Genomic DNA, 26,513 nt, shown 5'->3' with positions numbered 1-26,513 from the left:
GACCGCCAGGGAATTCCCATTACTTCAATTTATTAAAAAAGACATTGTTTTTCCTTCAAAATGACTTGATGGGTTTAAACTTAAAAAAAAAAGTCCCAAGGAAGATGTTTTTCATTTACTTTGTCCTGCTCTTGAAACAAGAGGAAAAAACAGCCCTGTGATTGCTGAGGAGGTCCCTGGGTCCTATGGTATGACTCTGACTCTGGCTTTGTTCTGTTGCAGACAGGTCACTACCTTTCCATTTCTCACAATTGGGCTGAGCACGACTGAACCATGGGGGAACACAGTCCAGACGACAGCATCAGCTACTTTGAGGTAGAGGAAGATGAGCTGACCCCCGATGACAAGATGCTCAGGTTTGTGGATAAGAACGGACTGGTGCCTTCCTCATCTGGAACTGTTTATGATAGGACAACTGTTCTTATCGAGCAGGATCCTGGCACTTTGGAAGACGACGATGACGACGGACAGTGCGGAGAACACTTGCCTTTTCTAGTGGGGGGTGAAGAGGGCTTTCATCTAATAGATCATGAAGCAATGTCCCAGGGTTATGTGCAACACATTATCTCACCAGATCAGATTCATTTAACAATAAACCCTGGTTCCACGCCCATGCCAAGAAATATCGAAGGTGCAACCCTCACACTGCAGTCGGAATGTCCAGAAACGAAACGTAAAGAAGTAAGTAAAGCAGTGGGTGAAGGCCCAGTTTGGCTTTGGGGGAAGTCCTTACACAACTCTTATCAGCAGTTTCAGCCAGGGAGTATAGGAGCCCCTGGAATTAGGACCTACAATGGCTTTCCTTACTGTATATGCTTCATGTTTTTTGTTGTGACTGCTTTCTGGAACTTTTGGTGTGTATGGCCGCATTGAAATCTGGGAAAACTAAATTGCAAATTTCTTCCCCAGATCATAAATAAAATAGACACTTCACTGAGGTAAATCCACGTCTCTGATGTGGAAATAACTGGATTTGGCTTATCTCTGAGTTGTGTAAAGATGACTTGTTTTGGAGAGATGAGTATTTGCTGGACTATACTTTATTAGTGAAAGTTTAATGGATAATAAAGGCTAGCTTTCTTTTTTTTAAATTAATTAATTAATTTTTATTTTTGGCTGAGTTGGGTCTTTGTTGCTGCGTGCGGGCTGCGTGCAGGCTTTCTCTAGTTGCAGCGAGCGGGGGCTACTCTTCGTTGCAGTGCTCAGGCTTCTCATTGCGGTGGCTTCTCTTGTTGTGGAGAACGGGCTCTAGGCACGCGGGCTTCAGTAGTTGTGGCACTCGGGCTCAGTAGTTGTGGCTCGCAGGCTCTAGAGTGCAGGCTCAGTAGTTGTGGTGCACGGGCTTAGTTGCTCCGCGGCATGTGGGATCTTCCCGGACCAGGGCTCGAACCTGTGTCCCCTGCGTTGGCAGGCGGATTCTTAACCACTGCGCCACCAGGGAAGCCCAAGGCTAGCTTTCTTTTGTAAGAAACTCGGGCAGGAGGCAGTAAATGAGAGCAGGTTATCTAAAAGAAGTTTTCGTGCTCATATTTAGCTAATGTGCGTAAGGTAACACGTATTACAATGTTTCGAAAACTGTAAAGCATTGTACAGATTGTACTAAGGGTGATAATTAGCAGAGTAAAAGATGTGGTTTAAAGGTAGTGATATACATTATCCGGGAGCTAATTGCAGGTCAACTAGGAAAAAAACCGATCCCTGGTAGTTGCAATGCCAGGGACTAAATGTAAGATGTTACCAAACAGCCACTGGGTAAATTGTTTAGCAGAATATTTTTCTCTTTTGCTGTAATTCAGGTCTTGAAACGGGAGAATCGTTTTTTTCGTGGCATTTGGTTTTCCTTTGCTAGCCTTGGAACCTCAGAGCTGGAAGGAACCCTAGTGAGACCATCTTGTCTTACCTCCCACCTCATGCAGGGATCTCTCTGCAGCATCTCCGACACCAATGCCTCTGGTCTCTGCTTGAACACTTACAGAACGATGAGAGCACAGTGTTTCACAGTCCAGCCTAATACAGAGTTTGTTGGCCAGCTCTGATTGTTAGAAAGCTTTTGCTCGTATGCAGCCAAAATCTGCCTGCCTACAGCTGCTGCCCACTGGTCCCAGTGCTTCCTTTCTTCTTTTTTTTAAAATTTATTTATTTTATTTTTGACTGCGTTGGGTCTTTGTTGTTGCACGCGGGCTTTCTCTAGTTGTGGCGAGCGGGGGCTACTCTTCGTTGTGGTGCGCGGGCTTCTCATTGCGGTGGCTTCTCTTGTTGCGGAGCATGGGCTCTAGGTGCACGGACTTCAGTAGTTGTGGCTCACGGGCTCTAGAGCATAGGCTCAGTAGTTGTGGCGCACGGGCTCAGTTGCTCCGCGGCATGTGGGATCTTTCCGGACCAGGGCTCGAACCCGTGTCCCCTGCATTAGCAGGCAGATTCTTAACCACTGTGCCACCAGGCAAGCCCCCAGTGCTTCCTTTCTGAGCAGCAAGCTAAACCTTCCTCCCACCCGACAACCCCTCAGGTAATTGAAGATCATGGGTTTCTCTACATCTTTTCCTGTGCAGGCTCGACATCTCCATTTACTTAAATGTTCCTCTTACGACATTTTCCTCTAGTTTCTCATCAGCCTGGTCACCTTTGATTGTACAAGTTCCAGTTTTCCAAAGTCCTTAAAATTTGTAATTGAGCACAGTCTCACAAGTGTGAGTCAACTGGCACTGAGTACTGTGCGACTCTTTATCTCTTCATCTGGACACTGTACTACAATTGTGATATGGTCTGTATTTTATTAGCAACAACATCCTACTGTTAGCTGGCACTTGGAAATCTCTAGAATGGTGTTTCTTAGCTGGGGGTAGTTTTGTCCCCCAGGAGACACATTTGGCAATATCTGAAGACATTTTTGGTTGTCGCACTGGGGAAGTGCTACTGGAATCTAGTGGGTAGAGACCAAAGGTCTGTAAAATATCTACAGTGCACGGGACAGCTCCCTACAACACATAAATAATTGTCTGGCCCCAAATGTCAGTTAGCTGTATTCCAATAAAATTTTACTTACAAAACAGGCAGTGGGCTACCCTGACTACCCTTAGTCTAGAACATAGGGAGTTGTAGCAGAGAAGGATGGAAGTACAGCAGAGACTCAGACATGGAAGTCAGTGACAGCATGCAGAGGGACCTGGGCTGTATTCTGGAAATACACTGAAGGTGTCTGAGCCAAGGAGTGATGTGGTTAGAGTGGTATTTTAGAAAGGTTGCTCTGGTAGCCGTGGCAGCTTGATTGCCTGGTTAGGAGATAGTTGCAGTTTAGGTTTGGGGTTTCCTTTGAGTCTGATGAAGGATGGTGTGGAAAGAATCCAGAGCTTTTGTTGAAGTATAAGAGAACTTGGTATATTATTGGAGTTTGAAGAATGAGCCATGAATTGGGTCTGACTCAAAGGATTCATCCGTTTTTCCAAGCGTGTTGAGTTTCTTCTGTCTCTTAGCACAGGGGCCACATGGGTGACTGATGGAGCTTCCGATCTCAGTAGTGAGTTAAGTAGTTCAAGTCCACTGTGATAGGTACTTTGAGGCTCATTCAGAGTGCTCTGTGCCTGCTGAGGAGAAAGCGGCCGACTCTCCTGTCCTCCTCGCCCTCCATGAATGGTGATTCCACAACAGGAATCAAGAAGACAGGAAGAGGAGAATGTTTGGTGGGGAAATTGATGAGATGGTCGGAGTATAATGAATGTATAGTCCTTGGGGAAGAGCAACGTGAACAAGTTGAGAAGCCCTTTGGAAATGTGGACCTGAAGTCGAGTAAGTGGCTGGGGATTAGAATTGCGGATCCATGAAGGAGCAGTAGTTCAAACTGTGGGCAAATAACCCAAGGGAGAAGTAAGAATTGTTCTGAGAATTGAAGGGTTGGAAAGAGAAAGAGGAACCAGAGTTCCCATAGTCCCAGGGTTGGGTGGAACGCAGTGCTGTGGAAGCTGAGGGAAGAGAGATTTAAGAAGTGTGAATATTCCCTTGTGACCCTGCAGAGGGATTGAGGGGCCGAAGAGGAGCCGTTAGTTCTGCTGCTTGTGCAATTGATCACCTCATGGGAAGACTTGCGCTAGAGCGCTGGAGGCTGAAGCCAGATGTCCAGCGATGGAGAAGTGAGTGGGCAGTGAGGAAACAGGAGGCAGGAAGCATCAACTTTTTCTTTTCTTTTTCTAATAGGGTAGTTGGAGGAAGAAGAGTGATGAGGCGGTAGTAAGTCTAGGGGACTGGATCATTTTTTTAGCAGAGGAAATTTGAACATGGCTTAGGGCCTAAACTTTGGGCCATCCTCAGTTAATGATTACTATGTGAGAGTGTTTCAAGAGCAGATGTTTGGGAAACATAAAGTTAAATCAAGACAGAGATTTGCTTATTAGTATGGGATTTCTCAAGAGCTTTTGATAATAACTAAGAAGGAAGGACATGCAGAATTCTCCAAATATTTTGAACTTGGGAAACCATTTTTCAGGTCTTATTTCCACGGTCAGTGTTTTGTGGAACACATTTTGGGAAATGCTGATCTAGGCAGAAAAGGAGGAGATGGTAGAGAAGGAATGATTATGCAGTCAGTGATATGAGCTGTCACTTTCCCACTTCGTCCTACTTGCAAGCCTGGTTTACCACTCATGTCTTCTGATCCTTGATAATCATGTAATAGGACAAGGTCAAGGGCACATGTAAGCACCTTGTTCAGTCACCGTGGATTTAGCTCACTCTACTTCCCTCTCACCACATTTTCCCATTCTATCCATGAGACCTACACGGAAGATTCTAGAAACTATTTTTGAAATCATTAGTTGCAGGGTTGGTTGGGGATTGAGGGAGAAGCAGCAGTGGCTTTCAGCCTTTGAAAATTTTGCTAAATGACCAGGCATTCAGGAGACTCGCCTTCCTGAAGCACCATCTTAACCGTAGCTTTTGTTTTAACAGACGTGTAGCTTTTGTTTTAACAGAGGTGTTATTTTATTTTATTTTTTGGCATTTAAATCCATTTAATTGGCCTGAAGAGGCCAGTATTTATGACTATTTGATAACACTCTTCATGATTTCTTTACATTGCCCCACCCCCACCTTTAAAGAAAACCCAGAAAAACAAAAACTTGGTCTTTTCTCCATCTCTACGCCCAGGTGTTACTCTTGAGAAATCAGATCATTTGATAACTAGTTAAGTCTTCTTGGCTTCCGAAGCAGCTTATTTTCAGAGTCAGATTTTAGCTTGATTTTCCTGTTTACCCTTGATTGTTCCATTGTTTCCTATAGTGTGTGGTTGGCTTACCTATTACTTCATTTTTTTCCCTCATGCTTGTCGTGTGCAAAAATAAACCAACCAGAACCTTGCTACAGGTGCTGTCTTCTCCTTCCGCAGGGCCACTGGTCATTCCCATTCAAATTGCACATGTCTTACTCTTGAACTTGCTACTTTACTACTGTCTGCCTGTTGATTTGGTAGCTTTGAAAACTCTCAAATCAAAACATTGTCATTTTGCTGAGGATCAGCATTCTTTTTTTTTTTTTTAATTAATTTATTTATGGCTGCGTTGGGTCTTCATTGCAGTGCGCGGGCTTCTCATTGCGGTAGCTTCTTGTTGTGCAGCACGGGCTCTAGGCGTGTGGGCTTCAGTAGTTGTGGCACTCGGGCTTCAGTAGTTGTGGCTTGTGGGCTTAGTTGGTCCGTGGCGTGTGGGATCTTCCCAGACCAGGGTTCGAACCCATGTCCTCTGCCTTGGCAGGAGGATTCTTAACTACTGCGCCACCAGGGAAGTCCAGGATCAGCATTCTTAAGCATTGCTCTTTTAAAACCTTTCTACTCAGCTGTATTTCTAAGGAGCTGTATTTCCTTTAGTCAGTTCATGCAGTCGATGGTTTCCCAAACTTTCTTGCATCTGTGCCCTTCCTGAGACCTTTCCAGGACTGTTAGGTTATCTGTTCATCTACCTCTGTCTGAACCACATCGGTGAACATAACGTTCCCCCCCGCCCCACCAACTGATCTTGCACTTTTCTGCTGCATGGTTGGCCAAGAAGTGTGAAGAAGCCCAGGAATCACATACCAAATATGCTCTTCATGATGCATCAGAGTATTCCAGTGTATTGATTGGGAGAGAATCGCTTTTTCTACCAAGAAGCACAGTTACAGTGATGCTTTATGAACTAGGCTGCTTGCTACATTGGTCAGTGACATTCCAAGGGGTCTGGTTTTTTTAGTGTGACAAATTTTAAGTATAAAAATAAGGGGGAAAATTTGACTCCAGTGTTTCAGAGCCTTTTTGCAATGTGCCCTTTACCTTGGGAGACCCAGTTCCAATCTCATTCCTCATTATCAATCCCTCAGGCAGTGGAAGGATCCACTCAGACAAACCAGGTTGTTGCTGACTCTGCAGAGGGGACCCACCCACTTTTAGTCTTTGCACACAGTGATTATATTCCTTTACAGGTTCCCTTCTGAATACCCACGGAATTGCCCTTCAGAACTAGGACAGAGACTGTTTCTGCTTGAAATGCTAGTGTTAAGGATCCATTCATTCTTTCCACAAGCTTTTGCTTATTGAGTATCTACATTTGTCAAATACCAGGAAGAACAAAGAAATAATCCGTGCACTGAGGGACTCTAGGGGAGTCTAGCAGGGAGACCGCTAGAGGCTGTATGTGCGAGGTTCGGTAGGAAACCAGGGCTGGAAGCATTTTCTGTTTACCAGCAGACAAGCCATTTGAGCGCTGTCCCCTGTATGCCTGCATGTGTGTCACATACTCTGTGCAGCATTCAGCATTTCCATCACTGAGGCCCACTGGCTTGGAAAAGGGACAAGGGTGGTTTTATGTTCATACTAGTTTTCCAGCATAATGCTGCAGGAATAACAGTTCTCAGATTTACATTTTACATAGGCTGTACCTGTTGAGTATTGCTAAAATTTCGCTGTGGTAGGACATTGGAGAAAGAATCCAAATGTTAATGTTTTTCTCTTATTTAAATCAAGCTTATTCTTAAAATTGTTTCTTCTGTGATGTGCGCAGGGATAATTTAGACCTAGGTTCCATCTTTGTTCTGGTATATACAGTGTGGCCTTGGGTAAGCTGCTCTGTTTCCCCTTTTGTAAAATTGAAATGAAAATATCCCGTTGCGTTTCGTGACGGTGAACTGAGATTTATTCATTTATAAATATGTAACGGGATGCATAAAACATTTAGCATAGTGTCTGGTGCATGGTGGTTTGGTCTGGTTTGGTGAATGTTCATTTACTTTCTCTTCCTCGTAGGCCCACATAGTTCTTGAAGGAGGTATGGAAGGAGGTATTCTGTTAAAGAAAAGGTTAAAATTGTCTTTGTTAGGAACTCTTTGGGAAGCATTTTCTCCTAAAACAGGGTTATAAATTGTGTTTGGGTTCCCTGGAACCCAGTGACCCCTAATTTGCTGAACTGTCATATTAATACAGCTGTGGAATGTGACCCACCATTTTGAACCGTGTTTTACAAGGGGAACATGTTGGTAGTCCCGCTGGAGGGGTTCTAGGTGCAGCCGTTGCCACAGGTAACCTTCCACGCTCATGCTCTGCTGCCTTGGACATCTCGGCCTTCCGTAGCAGCAGGCCCCCGAAAGTTACTTCCATGGTGGGCAGTTGGGGCACGAGGCAAAGCTGGGGGCTCTTTTTCAATATTATTCTTAATTTTTTTCAATTGAGATAAAATTGACATATAACACTATATAACATAATGATTCAGTAATTGTATATATTGCCAAATGATCACCACTGTAAGTCTAGTTACCGTCCATCCCCACGCAGAGTTACAACCTTTTCTTCTCGTGATGAGAAGTTTAAGATCTACTCTCTCAGCAACTTTCAAATATACAATACAGTATTATTAACTGTAGTTACCATGCTGTACATTACATTCCCATGACTTACTTACTTCATAAGCTGAGGACTCTTACAGCTAAAGAATGAGGACTCCTGTTAGGCTGGCAGTGACAGTGGCAAGAGGGTTAGATGGTTAGCATCCTGCTGAGTGCCTGCTGTGTACTAGGCACTGTGTTAGGGACTCTGATAGTCTTGTATTTCCATACTAATCTTATAAAATAGGTACTGTTAGCTCTCATTTTACAGATGAGAAAACGGAGGCTTAGAAACATACAACTAGCAAGTGGTAGAGCTGAGATTTGAACTGAGGACTTTGTGCTTTTCTGTGATACACACCACCTTTGCGAAGACAGAGAGGAGAATCAGACACTGAAACCCATTAGCCATGAAAAGGGCTGAGAAATCAGGGGCAACAGGATGGATGACATTAGTTCTGTAAGGGTAAAGGATTGAGGTGTGGGAGCAGCTATGTGAATTCAGCTCTGAGATGGGCAGTGGAGGTCACTGCAGGGCTCTTCCATTTCTACTTCGAGCTCTTTGGTTGTACATTATGGAGTGGGAGAAAGGAGATCACTGCCAGTGTGGAAACAGAGTTGGTACTGGGGAGAGGGATGGGAAGTCCCTAGTGATGGGAAGGAAAGGGCAGCTCCTACAGCTGTAGCAGCCAAGCCAATCATTTATTCATAAGAATGTTCAGATGCTGGGTGCTCACAATCAGAAGCTCCCTTTCCTTATTGAGAATGACGCTGTTAGTGTGTGTAGGATCTAGTTCTCTCGGACTCATTTCTTTTTCCTCCAGCAGAAACCCAGCCTTTTTTCTCTTCTGAATTTTTTTAAGCTTTTGTCTCCTGGAGTTCCAGTGTTTTTCTCATTTTTGCTTCTCTCATTCACCTTTCCTCCTCTGGACCTGTTGACTTAACAGGGCAGTCATCCTTGTTAAATACTTCTCTATTCTAGAACTACTCAGAACACTTTATGAATCAACATCAGTTCTCTGAAAGCTCATGCCTCCTGCCCATTCCTAGCATTAGACCTGGTTCGTCCTCAGTGAGCCCAAACTGTGCTGTCTCTGAGCTCCTTAACTTCGTAATCGACAGCCGTTTAAGTGATGCAGTGCTCAAACTCATTTGGAGAAACGTGTTTTCCAATGGAATCTTTGGTGACATTATGTTCATATTACAGATACTTTAGTTAATTTCGATAGGCCAATTTATTATGTGTCACCTCTCCCTCAAGTTCTTTAAATTTAGCTTGGGTATCACCTCCTTCGAGAAGCTTTTCTTAGTCATCCCCAAGTTTAAGTTTTTTGTAGTTTTTTTTTTCTAAGTTTTTCTCTATATTCTAGTATCCATACAACTTCTCATACCATATTGTTCTTGTCTGTTTGAATTGCCTCTTGACTTTGAACTCCTTGAGAGCAGGGGCCATTTTTTCTCTATCCCTAGCACCTGGGAGAAAATAATCCCTGGAACAAGGTTTATCATGCATGTATGCATTCAGAAAACATTAACTGTATTTAAATGTACCAAATGTTGCAGCATCTCCGCTGTGTAACGTGTTTTTTGCAACTTCCTCCTCTGATCCAGTTTGAGGTGGTTTAGTTTTCCCTTTTTGTGAAATTTGGTGCTGTTTAGAAACGATTCTGAAAGACACAGTATAGAGACTTGCATTTACTGCCTTCCTCCAGATGGGGTGAGGCTGCGCGTTTATTCAGCATACTCTTGGGGAGCATTTGCTTTGACAGTCATCTGTCCCCCCGTTAAATGCAAATACCTTCCCCACTCTTTGTCCTCTCTCCTAACTTTCCCCTCTCTCTCCTCAGCCGTTCCGTGAAAGAGTAGTTATATTCCTTGGCCCTAGCTCCTCCCTTTTCCCTGACTTTTCAGCTTGTTACATCCTGGCTTCTGCCCCTACGCCTCCAATGAAGCTAGTCTTGCTGGGGCAGTTCTGACCTGGTGAGTTGGCTGAGTCCAAGAAATGCTTCCTCAGTCACCTCTGCTACATTTGACCTGGTTGACCATCCTCCTTGAAACTCTGTTGCTTTGTCACTTATAGTCCTTGCCACTACTTTCCTCAACACTAAGTCCTGTTGGTTTTGTTTTGTTTGTTCGTTCAGTCATCCATTCCTTCACTCAACAAATCTGAGTTACTTCTCCACGAGGCTAGTTCCTGAGGCTGTTGGCAGTGAACAAGACGGATGTGGTCCTTGCTCCCATGGAGCCTACAGTCCAGCTGGAGAGTAGCCGTTTATTCATTTAACTCCACAAACATCTACTTAGTGCCTCCTGCTTTCCAGCTACTGCTGTGCCTAGATTCCAAACAGATAATCATGTAAATTGTCTACGTGCTTTAAAGAAATACAGGATGCTATGAGAACCTGTAATAAGGGTACCTCTTCTAGTTTGGGGAGAGGGTAGGGATCGGTCAGGGAAGAGGTCCTTGAGGAAGGAACACTTAATGGAAGCTTGAATTGGCCAAGTAAGAAAACCTAGATGGGAGCAGGGGTTGGTAGGGCTGGGAGACAGGGAGGGATAGTTAGTTGCACTTGTTACTTACAAAGTTATCAACTGCTGTAGCGTCTTAAGAATGAAATTCTGCTCTTGTCATTCACCGTTGTCGTAAGCTGTACGACGGAGACATGCAGACTCCTTTATTATAGCATTCATGGGGTCCTGGTTCTCCTTCCTGGTCAGTGATCATTTTGAAATCTCTATCTTGCAGCACCAAAGAGGTTTGTTTTTAGTCTTGATGAAAAATCAGGACATGTGCGTGAGAGGGTAATTAACCATGTACGCTGAGTGGCATAGTTAAATATTATTAGAATTCAGAGAAGGGCACTGTCACATAGATATGGAGTGATAGTGGCGGGCATCGGAGGTAGTGAGGCTTGAATGGAAGAGAGAGACTCAGAAAAGCAGAGAAGAAAGGAACCAGGCATTTCCAGTAGAGAGAAAAGAGAGAGAACAAAGGCAGGCGAGTGGGAATTCAGTGTTGCAGTTAGGGAAGGGGTTACTGTCCCCTGTAGGCCTCGACAGAGCCTGCTTTTGGCCTGGTGACAGAAGAGGACCTGGAAGGACTTTGAATACAAGGCTAGGGAATTGGGACTTAATCATTTGAGCAGAGAGGTGGTACATGTGGGACACTGTTTTAGAATAAATCTGGCAGTGATTGGCTTCAAAGCTAGGCACTGAGACATGAGAATGCCTGGTCAGTAGTTCAGTTCAGCAGATGTTTATGGAGCACGTCCTGTGTGGCATGGGGAAGGGAAAGGGGTGAATGAGTGAGAGAGCGCTTGCCTGGGGAACCTAAAGACATGTGCAAGATCCTATGGGTGGTTGGGCTTTTGAGAGAAGGACAAGGAGCCAGAGGGGAGATGGGCTTTTTTTTTTTTTTAAACATCTTTATTGAAGTATAATTGCTTTACAATGGTGTGTTAGTTTCTGCTTTATAACAAAGTGAATCAGCTATACACATACATATATCCCCATATCTCCTCCCTTTTGCATCTCCCTCCTACCCTCCCTGTCCTACCCCTCTAGGTGGTCACAGAGCACTGAGCTGATGTCCCTGTGCTATGCGGCTGCTTCCCACTAGCTATCTATTTTACATTTGGTAGTGTATATAAGTCCATGCCACTCTCTCACTTCGTCCCAGCTTACCCTTCCCCCTCCCCATGTCCTCAAGTCCACTCTCTACATCCGCATCTTTATTCCTGTCCTGCCCCTGGGTTCTTCATAACCTTTTTTTTTTTTTTAAGACTCCATATATATGTGTTTGCATACGGTATTTGTTTTTCTCTTTCTGACTTACTTCACTTTGTATGACAGACTCTAGGTCCATCCACCTCTCTACAAATAGCTCAATTTCGTTTCTTTTTATGGCTGAGTAATATTCCATTGTATATATGTGCCCCATCTTCTTTATCCATGCATCTGTTGATGGACACTTAGGTTGCTTCCATGTCCTGGCTATTGTAAATAGAGCTGCAGTGGTCATTGTGGTACATGACCCTTTTTGAATTATGGTTTTCTCAGGGTATATGCCAGTAGTGGGATTGCTGGGTCCTATGGTAGTTCTATTTTTAGTTTTTTAAGGAACCTCCGTACTGTTCTCCATAGTGGCTGTATCAATTTACATTCCCACCAACAGTGCAAGAGGGTTCCCTTTTCTCCACACCCGGGAGATGGGCTTTTGAGAGAAGGACAAGGAGCCAGAGGGGAGATGGGCCCCTCCCTTCCCCACACCAACAGGTTTTCAGGGTTTGGCAAACTGTGGTCCACAGGCCAAATCCATACAGATGCCAGTTTTTGTAGAATGGTTTTCACATTCTTAAGTTATTTTTAAAATCAAAAGAACATTATTTCATGATATATGAAAATGATACGAAATTCAGATTTCATTGTCCATAAATAAAGTTTTTTTGGAGCACAGCCTTGCTTGTCCATTTATATATTGTCTATGGTTACTGTCACATACAGCAGCGGAGTTGAGTGGCTGTGAGAGAGACCGCATGGCCCACAGGGCCCTTGAGTCATACCCATCCTCACCTCGGATCCTCCTTCTCTGAAACTGAATGTCCTTCCCCCTACCTGAGGCTTTTCCCTCCGCCCAGGCTTTTAAATATCCTTGTGGTCTTCATGTTCCTCCCAGATCCTCAGCTTCTTTCTTCCAGGACACTTCTCCTTCCAGATATGCTCAAGACCTATCTTACTTCAAACAGACAAACAGCACTTCATCAACTCAAAAGTCCACTTGTGCTGCTGCTCTCCACCTCCAGTCTCTATCCCCGCCTTTCGTTATTCACCTTCATCCAGACTTCTGACCTCATCAGTCCCCGCCTTTCGTTATTCACCTTCATCCAGACTTCTGACCTCATCAGTCCCCGCCTTTCGTTATTCACCTTCATCCAGACTTCTGACCTCATCTATCCCCGCCTTTCATTATTCACCTTCATCCAGACTTCTGACCTCATCTATCCCCGCCTTTCATTATTCACCTTCATCCAGACTTCGACCTCATCAGTCCATTAAAACTAGTCTTGCTGAGTCATTGGTGAATTCCTAGCTGCTGGATCCAGTAGTTTCCCCAGTCCTATCTTCCTTGTTTTCTCTGATATTTAACATTTTGATCATTCTCTTTTCCTTGAGACTCTTTATCTCTTGGCTTCTGTGACATCCGTCTCCTTTGCTTCTCTTCCTAATTCCCCAGCCCTGTCTTGCACTCATCCATCAATGGCTTCTCTTCTTTGACCAGTTCCTTAAACACCGGTGACATTCAGGAGCCCGTCTTTTGTCCTTGTAGCCAAGATTTTACTGAGCATCTACTATATGCCAGCCCCTGTATTGAAATACTTTATGCAGATTATTCCTAATTATTACAACAACCCCAAAAAGATCGATTTTGTTTCCTTGTTATATACAGGAAATTGAGACTCAGCTTAAGTAATTTTCCCAAGGTTACACAGTAAGTGGCAGAGCTGCGGCTTGAACCAGCCTGCTTTAGTGTAAAGTCAAGTCAGCTATTATCTGTGTACCAGAGACTCCTGCTGTAGCTTTTCTTTTTAGCTTCCAGCCTATATGTCTGTCTACTAGACATTTCTACCTGGCAGCACCTCAAACCCAACTTATCGTCTCTCCCCAACCCCCATCCAGTCCAAAATTGGTATGTGACCATCTCTTTGGTCATCCAGGCCCCAGTCACGGGAGTTGATCTTGACTTTGCCTCTCCCTGACTGCTGCCATGCCTCAGCACCCAGTTGTCACTACAGCCACTCATTTCTCCCCTTTTAATTTCTCTGCAGTACATCTCTCATGATGTCCACTATCACTTCCCTAGTTCAGATTCTTCTCATCTCTATCTTGGACTATTGTCTCCCTTCTCTTAATCTCTACCCCTTCTTCTATTCTCTTAGCCTTCCAGTCTGTCTTCCATAGCTTCCAGAATGATCTTTTCTAAACCCCACATCCGATTGTGTTGCTATCTTGGTTAAAACCTACTGATGGCTCCCATTGTCCTATTCCTCTACTCTATAGCTTAACTAAGGAGGCTTCACCTTATTTTTCTAGATTCTTTTTCCAGTCTCTTGCCTACTCAGGTGTGTTTGTGGTCCCCTGTACCAGCGTACTCATATATCTCTCCAATGTAGTTCTCAAGGTGTTACTTCTTTCTGGAATGCCCATCTCTTCCGGTTTGTCTGAGGAGCATTTTTTCAGTTTAATCCCTACAAAATGGACAAATAGGCAAACCAAAAAACACCCTCAGTTCAGAGAGACTGCCTCAGCTTCTGAGCCTTCACTGTGTCCAGTCTTTCTTAGAGGGGTTAGGTTTCCCTTTTTTATGCTTCCCAAGCACCACGGGTGTGTATCTGTTGTCCGACTCAGCACAGTGTATAATAGTTTGTGCGCCATCTACCTCATTAAAATGGTGCTCTTTAAAGACAGAGCTTTATGTCTTGTTCGCCTTTTTATCTGTGGTATCTAACTTGTTGCCTGGGACATAGTAGTTCATTAACTGTTGAATGAATACCAGTAGTGTGGTGAGAGCTATGGACTGAAGCTTTGGAGAAAGATGAGGATTAAGGGATGAAGATTTTTGCTAAAGCTGAAGAATAGGCAGAACTAGCACCCTGATATGTATAGCATCAGATCAATGACAAAGTCTTTCCACAGATGCTTTATCTCATTTTGTTCTGCTCAGAAGCGCCGTCAGACAGGGCAGGCATTCAGTTTTGCCTTTTAGAAATGAAGAATCTTTAGTTCAGAGACGTGAAAAGACCTACCCAAAGTCCTGAACCTAAGTGCCAGAATTCAGTCTTCTCCAGCCAAGGCTATGATGCTTCCCCTGAACCAATGGAGAGATGGGGAAGGTTTGGGAGATGAGAGAGAAGTTTCGGGCTAAACCTACATTTAGAGGTTAAAGAAAAGGAGTGAGTGGCTCAGGGAAGACGATAAAGAGCCCCAGAGAATTACTGTATGGTGAAAGACAAGTTTTCAGAAGGAGAAGCATTGTCGATGAGATTTTTTTTCAAATACTAAAGGAAAATTGGGAAGGAGGAAAGAGTTTTACCACCAGGAAGCTCAAGAGAATGGTTTCGTCCGGTGAAGCCCACCTGGCCGAGTGGTTCCACAGGCATTGAGGGAGGTGGAGGCACCTGTGGATAGCACCCTTTCCAGAAGGGTGATGGTGGGAAGGAGACCAATAGGCTGGCAGTTTGAGAAACGTCGTACTACCAAATATTCCCAGAAATTCATGGTACATTTTTTTCATTCTGTAGACCTGAAAATAATGCAGTGGAAATTATGCTAGTACGTAACTGTGCTAGTATACCTATGACTGAGTATATAAATTTCAGAATGTTTTAAACTCAATTTAACATTGGTCAATTCCAATCAAGATATAGTGCCAGACGGGTTCAAGCCCTGGTCTGGGAAGATCCCACATGCCGCGGAGCAACTGGGCCTGTTAGGGTTAGGGTTATAGGAGCCACAACTACTGAGCCTGCACGTCTGGAGCCTGTGCTCCGCAACAAGAGAGGCTGCGATAGTGAGAGGCCCGTGCACCGCGATGAAGAGTGGCCCCCGCTTGCCGCAAGTAGAGAAAGCCCTCGCACAGAAACGAAGACCCAACACAGCCAAAAATAAATAAATAAATAAATTAATTAAAAATTAAAAAAAAAAAAAAGATATAGTGCCAGAGGGCAGGATGTTCAATCAAGCCTTAAAGTCAAATTGTATTTGAATATGGGTAAGTGTAGAATGTAGAAGTATGTGCCCACCTATGGGGGTAGACGTTTACTAGTCCAAAAACACTGTTCTTATATTCATTTAGAGTGTTTACCTACCTACAAGCTTGTCTCTTGGGCGTTACTCTCATCATTTGTCGTCCAGGTGTAATTTGGTCAACTGGAAGATTTTCTTCAGTTTTGTTAGAGGGTGTTTTCTGTGTTGATAAAAACCTGTGTGTCTCATCTGCATCTCCTGAGAGCCAAGCCCTGGAGGGAGTTAGGCCCTGAGCAGCTCTTTTGTCCCACTGACAAAGTGTCTTCTGTCTGCCAGGTAAAGCGGTACCAGTGCACCTTTGAGGGCTGTCCCCGCACCTACAGCACAGCAGGCAACCTGCGCACCCACCAGAAGACCCACCGGGGAGAGTACACCTTTGTCTGTAATCAGGAGGGCTGCGGCAAGGCCTTCCTCACCTCCTACAGCCTCAGGATCCACGTGCGGGTGCACACGAAGGAGAAGCCCTTTGAGTGCGACGTGCAGGGCTGTGAGAAGGCGTTCAACACGCTGTACAGGTCAGCCCATTCCTCCCTGCACCACCAGCCTCTGACCGCAGCTCTGTCCTGACTGCAGAGCTCTCCCTGCACAGTACAGACGTTCACTTTCAGGGCTTTAAAGAGGACAGTAATGCTCAACTGTTGACAGTTCATTAGAGGAACTTGTAACTTAAAGATTGACACATGCTAGGTTGGTTAAAAATCAGAGTCCATTTGTGTCCAGATTCATATCTCCTGGAATGACATCCTGGCCTCAGGATTTTAGTATTTAGCATAGAATAATATCTCCTGTTGGCTCAGGAGCTTGGAACCAAGGTTTCTTTCACTTCCTTCCCTGCCTCACCTTAAAGATTAACTTTTTTCTAGCCCCAAGAAATGGGGAGTGGTCCACTCAGCCATTTCCCTTTTCCCCCGTTTGTGTCAAGAGACTTATATTAGTGTTCAACATTGCGTATAAAATAGCACACATAATAAATACTAGCTAACACTTAAAAAGCGCTCATTGTGTGCTAGGAAGTGTCCTGAGTGGTGATCCTCACAGCCACTGCTCAGGAAATGGAAGCACGGAGAGGTTTTGTAACTGGCTCAAGGTCCCCCTTCTGGTAGAAGAGAACAGAATTTGAGTCCCAGGCAGCCTGGCTCCAGGGTCACACTCACACCTCTACGCCATATACTTCTCTGAATTTCTCTTGGAGCACTAAATGTTGGCTACTAATGTATTACGGTTATAGAATTCTTATGCCCTTGACCCTGACGCACATTAAGCTGACGCGGGAAGGCTCTGTAGCACATTATGACAAAGGGGATTTCTCTGGGGTATCTTGCAGGCTGAAAGCACATCAGCGGCTTCACACAGGGAAGACGTTTAACTGTGAATCTGAAGGCTGCAGCAAGTACTTCACCACGCTCAGTGATCTGAGGAAGCACATTCGAACCCATACAGGAGAAAAGCCGTTTCGGTGGGTCTTGCTGTTTTCTATTTGTCACCGACCAAGTTTCAGCTGAGTGTTTTGATGTACTCTAAAATTTTTCAAAGTGGAAAGGAAATTCCCTTCGCTGGTTCTTTGGGCAGTGTTTGCTTTCCCCAGGATATTTGTAACCAACTACTGCAGATTGGAGGAGTGGCGATGGATTCCAAGAGCATCCCTACCTACTCTGCGGATGGTGGCCTCTCTGCCTCATTCTTTCCCTTTCTTTCTTTCTTTTTTTTTTAATAAATTTATTTATTTTATTTATTTATTTATTTATTTATTTATTTGGCTGCATTGGGTCTTTGTTACTGCACACGGGCTTTCTCTAGTTGCGCTGCACGGGCTTGTCATCGTGGTGGCTTCTGTTGTTGCAGAGCACGTGGGCTTCAATAATTGTGGCACGCGGGCTCAGTAGTTGTGGCTCGCCAGCCCTAGAGCACAGGCTCAGTAGTTTTGACGCACGGGCTTAGTAGCTCCGCGGCATGTGGGATCTTCCCGGACCAGGGCTTGAATCCATGTCCCCTGCATTGGCAGGTGGATTCTTAACCACTGTGCCACCAGGGAAGCCTCCCCACCCCTTTATTTTCAAGAAACGTTTGTTGAAACTCACTTACGTGGTGGGTACTTTTATCAGTGCTAGAGAAATACTAAGATACTGGCTCTCCTTTTGAGAACCTTAGCCTGGTGGAAAAGAACCACAAGTAACCAGACAGTATCTGAGACTGAGATGCTGGAAGAGCTTTGAGCACAGAGGCAGGGATACGTACCTAAGAAGAGGTGAGGAGGGAAGGAAGAAATGAGGGGAAATGAGGGGTAGGGATGCTTAGGCTACTGGTGCAGATAATTTTTTCTTTTATCACTTGTTCGGTTGTTGCTTTGTACTATGTCATGTGTACATACAGACATATAGGAGCATCCATTTTTATCTGTAGATTTCAATTTATATATATATATACATATATGGACACACACATATATATTTAATTGATGCATGTATAAATATAAGGTTGAAGGAAGGAGTTGTATCATCTGCTTTCTCCTCTGCTCATAGCATTTAGCGTGGTTCTGGGCATTCAGCAGGGATTGAAGAACAACTTTGGGATGATTATATGACATTTTTTTTTTTTTTTTTTTTTTTTTTTTTTTTTTTTTTTTTTTTATGACTGTGTTGGGTCTTCGTTTCTGTGCGAGGGCTTCCTCCAGCTGTGGCAAGCGGGGGCCACTCTTCATCGCGGTGCGCGGGCCTCTCACTATCGCGGCCTCTCTTGTTGCGGAGCACAGGCTCCAGACGCGCAGGCTCAGCAATTGTGGCTCACGGGCCCAGTTGCTCCATGGCATGCGGGATCTTCCCAGACCAGGGCTCAAACCCATGTCCCCTGCATTGGCAGGCAGACTCCCAACCACTGCGCCACCAGGGAAGCCCTATATGACATTTTTAACAAGGTAATCAGTTTGTAAGGATTCCCCCTAAATGTAATATAGATATATTACTGAAAATTGCCCATAAACAATGTCTTTGAATTTGACAGGAGGGATTGCTCTTACGTTCATGGCATTAAATATGCTACCTTTCTGTTCTCAAATCACTCATCTCATTAGGATACCTAGAAATTGAAAAGTCTTCAGGGACAGTCAACTCTTAAACACCAATTAAATGGAAATGTGTTTCAAAAATTACAGATGCATTCCTGAGTCATGGCCCCTCTAAAAGCAAGAGTATTTAGATTCTAGTTGGTTACTCTCCAGCTGCTGTGAAGCTTGGGTTACTTTTTTCCCCATAGGGCTGTCAAGGGGACTCTGATTTCTATTCAATCACACGCATTTTTGTCATGATTAAAACTGCTAATTTTTCTTGAATGTTAGATGGGGCTTTAGACACAATGATTTTATGTACTTAAAAAGTAAAATGCTTTAGAGAAGCTTTCTATTTAAAGAAATAAAATATGTTGGCTTATAAGAAAATGCATTCATTTTCATGTAAATAGTTACTGAATGCCTGCTATGTGCAAGACTACAGCAGATGTAAAGAACTACATGGACCCTGCCCTCAAAGGAATTATAATCTAGGAGAACAGATAACAAATGTATACACATAGAGATAAAATAAGATTGGGAATGACAGGTGCCATAAAAGCAGCATGTAGATAAAAGCCCTCGGAGTTCTAAGGAGGAAAATATTACCTCTAGCTTTGGTTATCAAGAAAGTAAAAGAGAACAGCTCTCTGAAGATTATAGATAATTACATTACAGCCAGTATGTTCTGACTGATTTTGTTCTAGTGTTGTATTTCAGGCCCCATGCCTATGTGAGAGTCTCTGTACCCACCACTGCTATTCCTTATATTCCATTTGCAGTAGATTTTCCATATGTGTTCTCATTGTCAATAGAATTCTGTGTGTAATTCATCAGAAGGCTTGTATTGTTAGGGCTCTCAACATGTGCCTTACTTGTAGGACAAGAAATACTTATCCTGGGCCAACCTCTCCCTCTGATCCCAGATTTGACCTTACTTTTCCAGGGACCTGTCATCATTCCCATCTGTAAAACCAGTTTCACTGAGCTGATCATAGTGTTCTGAGCAGTTGCTTTAATTTAAGTTTGTATTTACAAGAGATATTGAAGATAAAGGTCTATTAGCTAATGACTGCTATCCTCTCTGCTTAAACAACTTACTTAGGTGTGATCATGATGGCTGTGGAAAAGCATTTGCAGCAAGCCACCACCTTAAAACTCACGTCCGTACACATACTGGTGAGTTTAGGCTAATTTTTATCTTTTAACCTTCATTGAGTCAGTAAATATCTGTACTTCCACTGAGACCTGTAGAGCTTTGTGGAGAGAGCAGGCCTAATCATTTGGCCTTCACCTATAATGTTTGAGTTTCTTTCAGAGGTAAAAAGGATCTAAAGATTGGACTTAGGAGTCCAACCTTAAGAAATAAAACCAATGCAGAGATTCTCAGAAAAGAATCTGGGGGAAAAAAACTAATCTTCTCTTTTAACTTCCCAGGAGCAGGCCATTCTCCGTGCTTTGCTCTACATTAAATTTTAGGACTGGAATGATTAACTTGTAATTTATCCAACTTATTACTTGAACCCTTATTAGAATATTTACTTCCCTCTGTTAGGGGAAAGTAGATGTCTTAATCCAGTGAAATGATTTTATGGTAAAATTAATACCTCTTGTCATTCTTGCAGGTGAAAGACCCTTTTTCTGCCCCAGTAATGGCTGTGAGAAAACATTCAGCACTCAATACAGTCTCAAAAGTCACATGAAAGGTCACGATAACAAAGGAAATTCATACAGTGCACTTCTAAATCACAGTGGATCAGAGGTGTGCAGTGTTTTGTCTCTTGTTTTGATCTGGGCACCATAGAACAGCAACAGTTGTGTGTATATCAAAATAAAAGGTTAAAATGCCTTCTCTCTAAATCTGTTAGTGAGAGAGAAGAAATCAGTGTCAAGATCTATGTCTTTGTGATGAGGTGGTGGAAGCCAGAAATTCCACCAGGCTCCCTGTGCTTCAGCCCCTGATTCGGCTCCACCTCCCCTCCGTCAGGTATGGTGGAAGAGATGTCTTGGAACCAGAGGTCTCAGAATGGCTTCCAAAGTGTCAGCCAGGTGCTCTCAAAGGGTGTTATTTTCCCATTCATGTCTATAAAGTGCACTTGAGTTTGGGACATGAGTTAATGATTTGCTTCACACATTCATTAATCCATCACTGGAGAACCAGGCGGAGTCTGGGGGGTCCCCTGCCCTTTTGAATTGTCTGCAGACCAAAAGGTTTGAGAGCCACCGCCTTAAGGCACTGAACCACAGAACAGGACTCTGCAGAGTTTTAGGTGGTTTTGTCTGTTCTTCACCAAGCCCTTCCACCACACTTCCCTCTCCCCTACAGCTTCTTTCCGGAGAGGTCCTGGGATAAATTTACTGTTATTACTTCTGATATGGTATTGGGTAACTTACCTTATGTCTTTTGAACCCAGAAACTGAGAACTGTTATTATTTTGCTGTTTCATAGATAAAGAAACTGAAGCACACTGACCCCCTTTTGAATAATGCAGTTCTTAAAGTATGTAATACAGTTTTGATCTGGGGAGAGGCAGCATAATTTAATTCTGTGGTTTCTAATTTTTAAAGAACAAAGGATCCCTTTAAAAGGACTGTGTTTTGAATGTGTTTTATTAGTAATAACTCCCCCTGTGTTTTATTAGTAACAATAACTAATATTTACTGCATTTTTACTATATGCCAAGTACTGTGCTGTTTTTCTGTGAATTATCTCACTCACAAGAGGTCAGTATTGTTATTATTCCCATATCACTGATAAAGAAACCTGAGGCAAGGAGAAATTAAATAACTTGCCTAAATATCCAAAGCTTGTAATTAGTCCCCTTTAGGCAGGCAGGCTGATTCCAGAGCCTGGTTCTTGACCCCTATGTCGTAAGAGGCAAAACAGCACTGGTTGCAAAGACTGTGAATTCACATCCAGGCTCCACAGCTAGTCACATGACCTTAGGCAAATGACTTCTTTGCGCCTCAGTCTCTTCCTCTGTGAAACCAGATGAAAATACTAAGATTTGAGAGTCCTTGTGTACAAAGCTGCATCTGTGAAGTCATGGTCAATTCTCTTGTTTTTGTAACAATCTGAGGACGGTTTCTGGCCAGCAGTCTCTATGCGTTGGAGGGCCCTAGTGCACAGAGCCCAGACCTCGCCTGCTCTGGATGGCTGCTCGCTCCCCAGGGGAGGGGGTCTCCCCTGGTCTCAGGCTTTCAATGCCATCGAGATTGCCTTTGAGTCCTAAATTTATATCTCCAGCCCGGATTAACCTTCCGCTTGATGTCTCCACCCGGCTGTCACCTAGGTTTCCCAGTCTTGACATGTCCCAACCTGTTCCTCCTGCAGTCTACCCCATCTTAGTAAATGGTGCAATCTATCCCATCTTAGTAAATGGCACCTCTGTTTTTCTAGTGGAGCAGGCCAAAAATCTTAGAGTCATTCTTGACTCCTTTTCTTCCTTCATACCCCCCACCCACCAGCAAAGTCTGTCAGCCCTACCTTGAGAATATATCTAGAATCTGATCTGATTACTTCATTCAAGCCACTGTCATTTTTTTGGCCTGGATTACTGCAGTCACCTGCTAAGTGGTTTTCTTAGCACCTTTCCCCCTCTTCTCCCCACTGCTACTCTGTCCATGTCTGTCCTCTGCTCATAACCCTTCAGTAGCTTCTTGTATCACTTAAAGTAAAAGAATCTTTACAATGGTCCAGAAGGCCCTAGACACTCTGTCCTGGTCACTTCTCTCACCTCATTTACATCACTTCCTTTCACTTTAGCCGTACCATCCACCTTGTGGTTCCTTGAACAAGGGAAGCCCACTCTTGCCTCCGGGCCTTTGTACTTGCTATACTCTGTGAAACACTTCTCCCATGTATGTGCATGGCCCATGCCCTCTTTCCTTCAGGATCTGTTCAAAGTCCACCTTATCTAAGAGGCCTTCCCTAATCTAATAAAAGGGCAGCTCTTACCCTGGCCTTCCCTACTCCGCTTACCCTCCGTAGCATGTATCCTCATCTTGTATACTGTATATTTATTTGGTTTTTTGTCCGCACCCCCTCCCCACACTAGAATGTAAGCTCTCTGGTGGCGGGGACTTTGTTTTCTTTATTATTGTATCCCTGGGCCTGGAACAGTGCCTAATACATAGTAGATGCTCAGTGAGTATTTGTTGAATGCATGTGTGAATGGGAACAACTGATCTGTGAGGTAAAGCAGGGTTACCACATGAAGTATGTGAATTCCAGCTGGCATTCTAGGAATCCAGAATTCAGAGTTAGCCCAGGCAGCCATATATGAATAATAACCCCTCAGTACCGCTCTGAGTAAGGGTCCCTGAGATGCCCATGCTGGGGACACAGTGATGTAATGGAAGGAAGATGGACTTTCAGTCAGAAGCACTGGGTTTGTGTTATGCTAATTAGCTGTGTGATTTTGGACAGTTCACTGCTAGTCTTAGCATTAATTTTCTCACACTTAAAATGGGAGTGTGAAATAATACTTCAAAGGTTTATATGAATAGTAAATGAGGTCATGTGAAATTGCTTTATCAGTGGTAAGACCAATTGTACAGATATTATCCATTTCATATTATTATAGCTTTTGTTACTCTGGAGCCTGAGTCATGAGGTAATTCTTAAACTCTATTAACGATCTTTAAGAATGTAAGAGATTTCTTCTTAAGAATATCAGGATTTTAAAAATTGAAATAATTCACATAGCCCTTGCTTTGAATGGTTTTTTACTCTCTAGACATTTGGAACCTTAGGGACACTGTAATCAAGTGTTTTATTACCTGATAGGCTACTATAAATCCTGATTTTTTTTTGTTACTTAATTAGAATTTTTTTTTTTCTTTCACAGGATACAAATCACTCACTTTGTCTGAGGAATTTAAGCCTTCTGTCCACAGATTCCGAATTTCAAGAAAATTCCAATACAGTAAGTGTACCTGTGATATGGGTGCCATTAAAATAAGTGCAAGAATTGAGCCCTCCCTTTGGTGGGAAAATTGAGGGAGGCCAGTCTTTGAAGTCTTTCAGATTGAGTTGTGTTCAATTACTAACCATTTAGGGTGTTGTGCTCTTGTTTCCTGATAAGAGCTCTCATTGGAGAGGTTATTCTCTCTGACATGTAGTGCCTTTTGACCTAGATCACTCACTTGATAACCTCCTGCCCCAGAAAATGTCTGTCTTTATTCATTTAGCAAATATTTCTTGAGTGGCTACTCCGTCGGGCAGAGTGCTGGTGCTGAGCTTGTGGTGGTGGTGAAGTAGGTGTGGTCTGTCCTTGAGGAGCTTAAAATTCATCCACTGTAAGGGGGAGCCAGGATTCCGTTTCTAGACTTTTCTCAAGCCCTGCCAGTCTGACCAAAGTCGGTTTTTTCCTTTCTTTGAGCTCACTACACGGGGGTTATGAGGAGGACCTCCTCTACAGGCCCTCTGCTAGGGGAGAGCGCCAGTGTCTCTTGATCTGCTTGCTTTGGTTCCCTCTGCCATTGCCGTGGCTCCATGTTGTATCTTGCAAACTGCCGCATCAGTCCTGAGCTTATGCTCCTTCAAGAGGGTCTGTGAGCTTTACTGGGTCACCACCGACACTGGTGGTTAAGTGTGCATTTTTTGTTGTTTTTCTCTGGTAGGTAAATACAGCTTAGGTCAGATTTTCTGTGAGTATATGCATAGTAAATAAGGAGGAATCAATGTGATAGGAAGGATTTGAACAGAGACTGAGCGACTCAGGAATGCTGTGAAAAAGTGTTTCTCAAAGTGTTAATGGTGGAGTCATCTGCAGCTCTTCTGCAAAGTAGGTTCTTGGGCCTCTCCCAAACCAACTGAGTCAGTATCCTCCGGGAGGGGCACCTGACACTGCAATTTTATATTAGCACACCAAGGCCTGGGTTCTCCTGGTAATGGCAGAACTGCTCTTATCAGACCAGCCCTCCCCCAGAAAACAACTGTATATGCTGGACAAAATATAAAAACAACTACTTGAAGGCACCAGAGAGCAACCCAAACAGGCAGAGGTAACGCTTGGAAGAAGGGGCCTCTGGGAAGATAGCAAAGGCACTGGATGGGTCTTCACGCTTTATGGTTTATCCATCTCAGGGCAAGTCCTGGTTGATACCAAACAAGATGGCCCAGGCTCAGTAAACACTCCGTCTTACCTGCTTGACTAACCAGAGGACAGAGTTCAGGGCTACCACAGCACCTGGAAAGTCGGGGGGATGGCCTGGAAAGGAGAGAACCACAATGGTGGGGGGTCCTGAGTTCTGTGTATAAGCTTTGTCCAAATCTCTAGTTGACCCCTGAAATGTGGGTGTGTGGGGCAGACACTTAAGCAGCCCAGCTGAGGCTAAAGAGCTGGACAAAGATTATAGCTGCCATCCACTGAAGGGAAGACAGAGCTTGGAGTTGGAGCATAGCCAAGTCAGCGGAACGTTAAAGCAAACACCAAATACGCTTCCAAGACGTGTAACAGAATCCTGAGTCTCTACAACATATCATTTGCAATGTCCAGGGTTATCCAAAATTTGTAAACATAAGAAGACACGGGAAGGGACTTCCCTGGTGGTCCAGTGGCTAAGACTCCACCCTCCCAATGCAGGGGGCCCAGGTTTGATCCCTGGCCTGGTCAGGGAACTAGATCCCACATGCCACAACGAAGATCCCACGTGCTACAACTAAGACCTGGTGCAGCCAAATAAATAAATAAATATTAAAAAAAAAAAAGAAGAAGAAGACATGGGAAAACATTACCCCTATTCAAGAGAAAAGGTAATCTATGGAGACTGACCCCAAGATGAGCTAGAAATTAGAATTAGTGGGCAGACATTTCTAAGTAGCTCTTAAATGCTCAAGCACATAAAGGAATATGCTTGTAATGATTTAATAAATAGGAAATCTCAGCAGAGAAATAGAAACTATAAAAAAAAATGTTCCAAATGGAAATTCTGGAACTGAAAATATATTGAAATTTTAAAATTCACCGGATGGGCTCAACAGCAGGTTGGAAATGACAGAAGAAAGAATCAGTTAAATTGAAGAGAGATCAGTAGAAATTAACCAATCTGAAGAACAAAGAAAAACATTAAAGAAGCACTTCATATGATTGTTTGGCATATTCACATTTCAGAGCTAATGCTCTAAATGAAACTAAAGCACTGCGTGGCCAAGGTTGCCCTCTAAGCCACACAACCTAAAATTTCTGGGTATAATATCTCCTTAATCTCAAGAGATCGTATGAAATGGTTTAGGCATCTACTCCCTGGCTGGGGCTGTGACATATGACTGAGGAGCTTTCTGAAGCCCTGGGGTCACCAGGTGAGGAATCATATGAGGGGACATTGAGTACTTGTAAAAAAAAAAAAAAAAAAAAAAGGAAAGCTTTTTCTGCCATAATTTACAGCAGCAAGAGAGAGGCCTGCTCTTCTCCCTTGGAATCAAATTATATGTTGTCTCCTTGTCACCCAGCATTTATCCCAGAACTGGAAATAGGCTCATTTTTAGTCTTTCAACTAAGACCACAGTTCCTTGAAGTAATAGGATTAATTTTGCTCTGCTTGCTTTAAAAAAAAAAAAAATGATGATGAATTGTTAAAATCAAATGATATATTTTTATGAGATCATCATTTTCCAGGTTCCTGGGCAGCCACATGCTTGTGTGTCCTAGGAGTGAACTTGGGCTGAAGTGCTGGGGAGTGGCCCGCTGGGCCTTTTGGCTACTGAGCTTCAGGATCCATCCTGTTCCCAGACGGCTCAGTGTTCTTGTGTCTCTTTGCTCCAGGCCCCAGAGGCTTAGCCTGTTCCTGTCTCCTCTACTTTGGGGGGCAGTTCCCACTCACTCTGCCC

At 43.7% G+C, this 26,513-nt stretch overlaps 1 protein-coding gene across 5 annotated transcripts in view; it reads left to right on the top strand.

Moving 5' to 3' along the window:
* The window catches only part of MTF1 (metal regulatory transcription factor 1), a 39,917-nt gene that overhangs the window by 2,252 nt on the left and 11,152 nt on the right, over positions 1-26,513 (top strand). For 3 of the 5 annotated variants that reach the window (XM_036848035.1, XM_036848064.1, XM_036848044.1), the window contains 6 exons: positions 223-681; positions 15,916-16,154; positions 16,964-17,095; positions 19,785-19,858; positions 20,305-20,441; positions 23,530-23,607. In XM_036848035.1, the coding sequence (XP_036703930.1) occupies positions 274-681; positions 15,916-16,154; positions 16,964-17,095; positions 19,785-19,858; positions 20,305-20,441; positions 23,530-23,607 (1,068 nt within the window). In that variant the 5' untranslated portion in view covers positions 223-273. The remainder of the gene's footprint in view (positions 1-222; positions 682-15,915; positions 16,155-16,963; positions 17,096-19,784; positions 19,859-20,304; positions 20,442-23,529; positions 23,608-26,513) is intronic. The other 2 variants (XM_036848050.1, XM_036848057.1) reach the window with 1 other exon arrangement.

The sequence above is a fragment of the Balaenoptera musculus genome, chromosome 1 (genome assembly GCF_009873245.2).
Source record: "Balaenoptera musculus isolate JJ_BM4_2016_0621 chromosome 1, mBalMus1.pri.v3, whole genome shotgun sequence".
Classification (NCBI taxonomy): Eukaryota; Metazoa; Chordata; class Mammalia; order Artiodactyla; family Balaenopteridae; genus Balaenoptera; species Balaenoptera musculus.
This window is presented reverse-complemented; position numbering and strand designations above follow the sequence as displayed.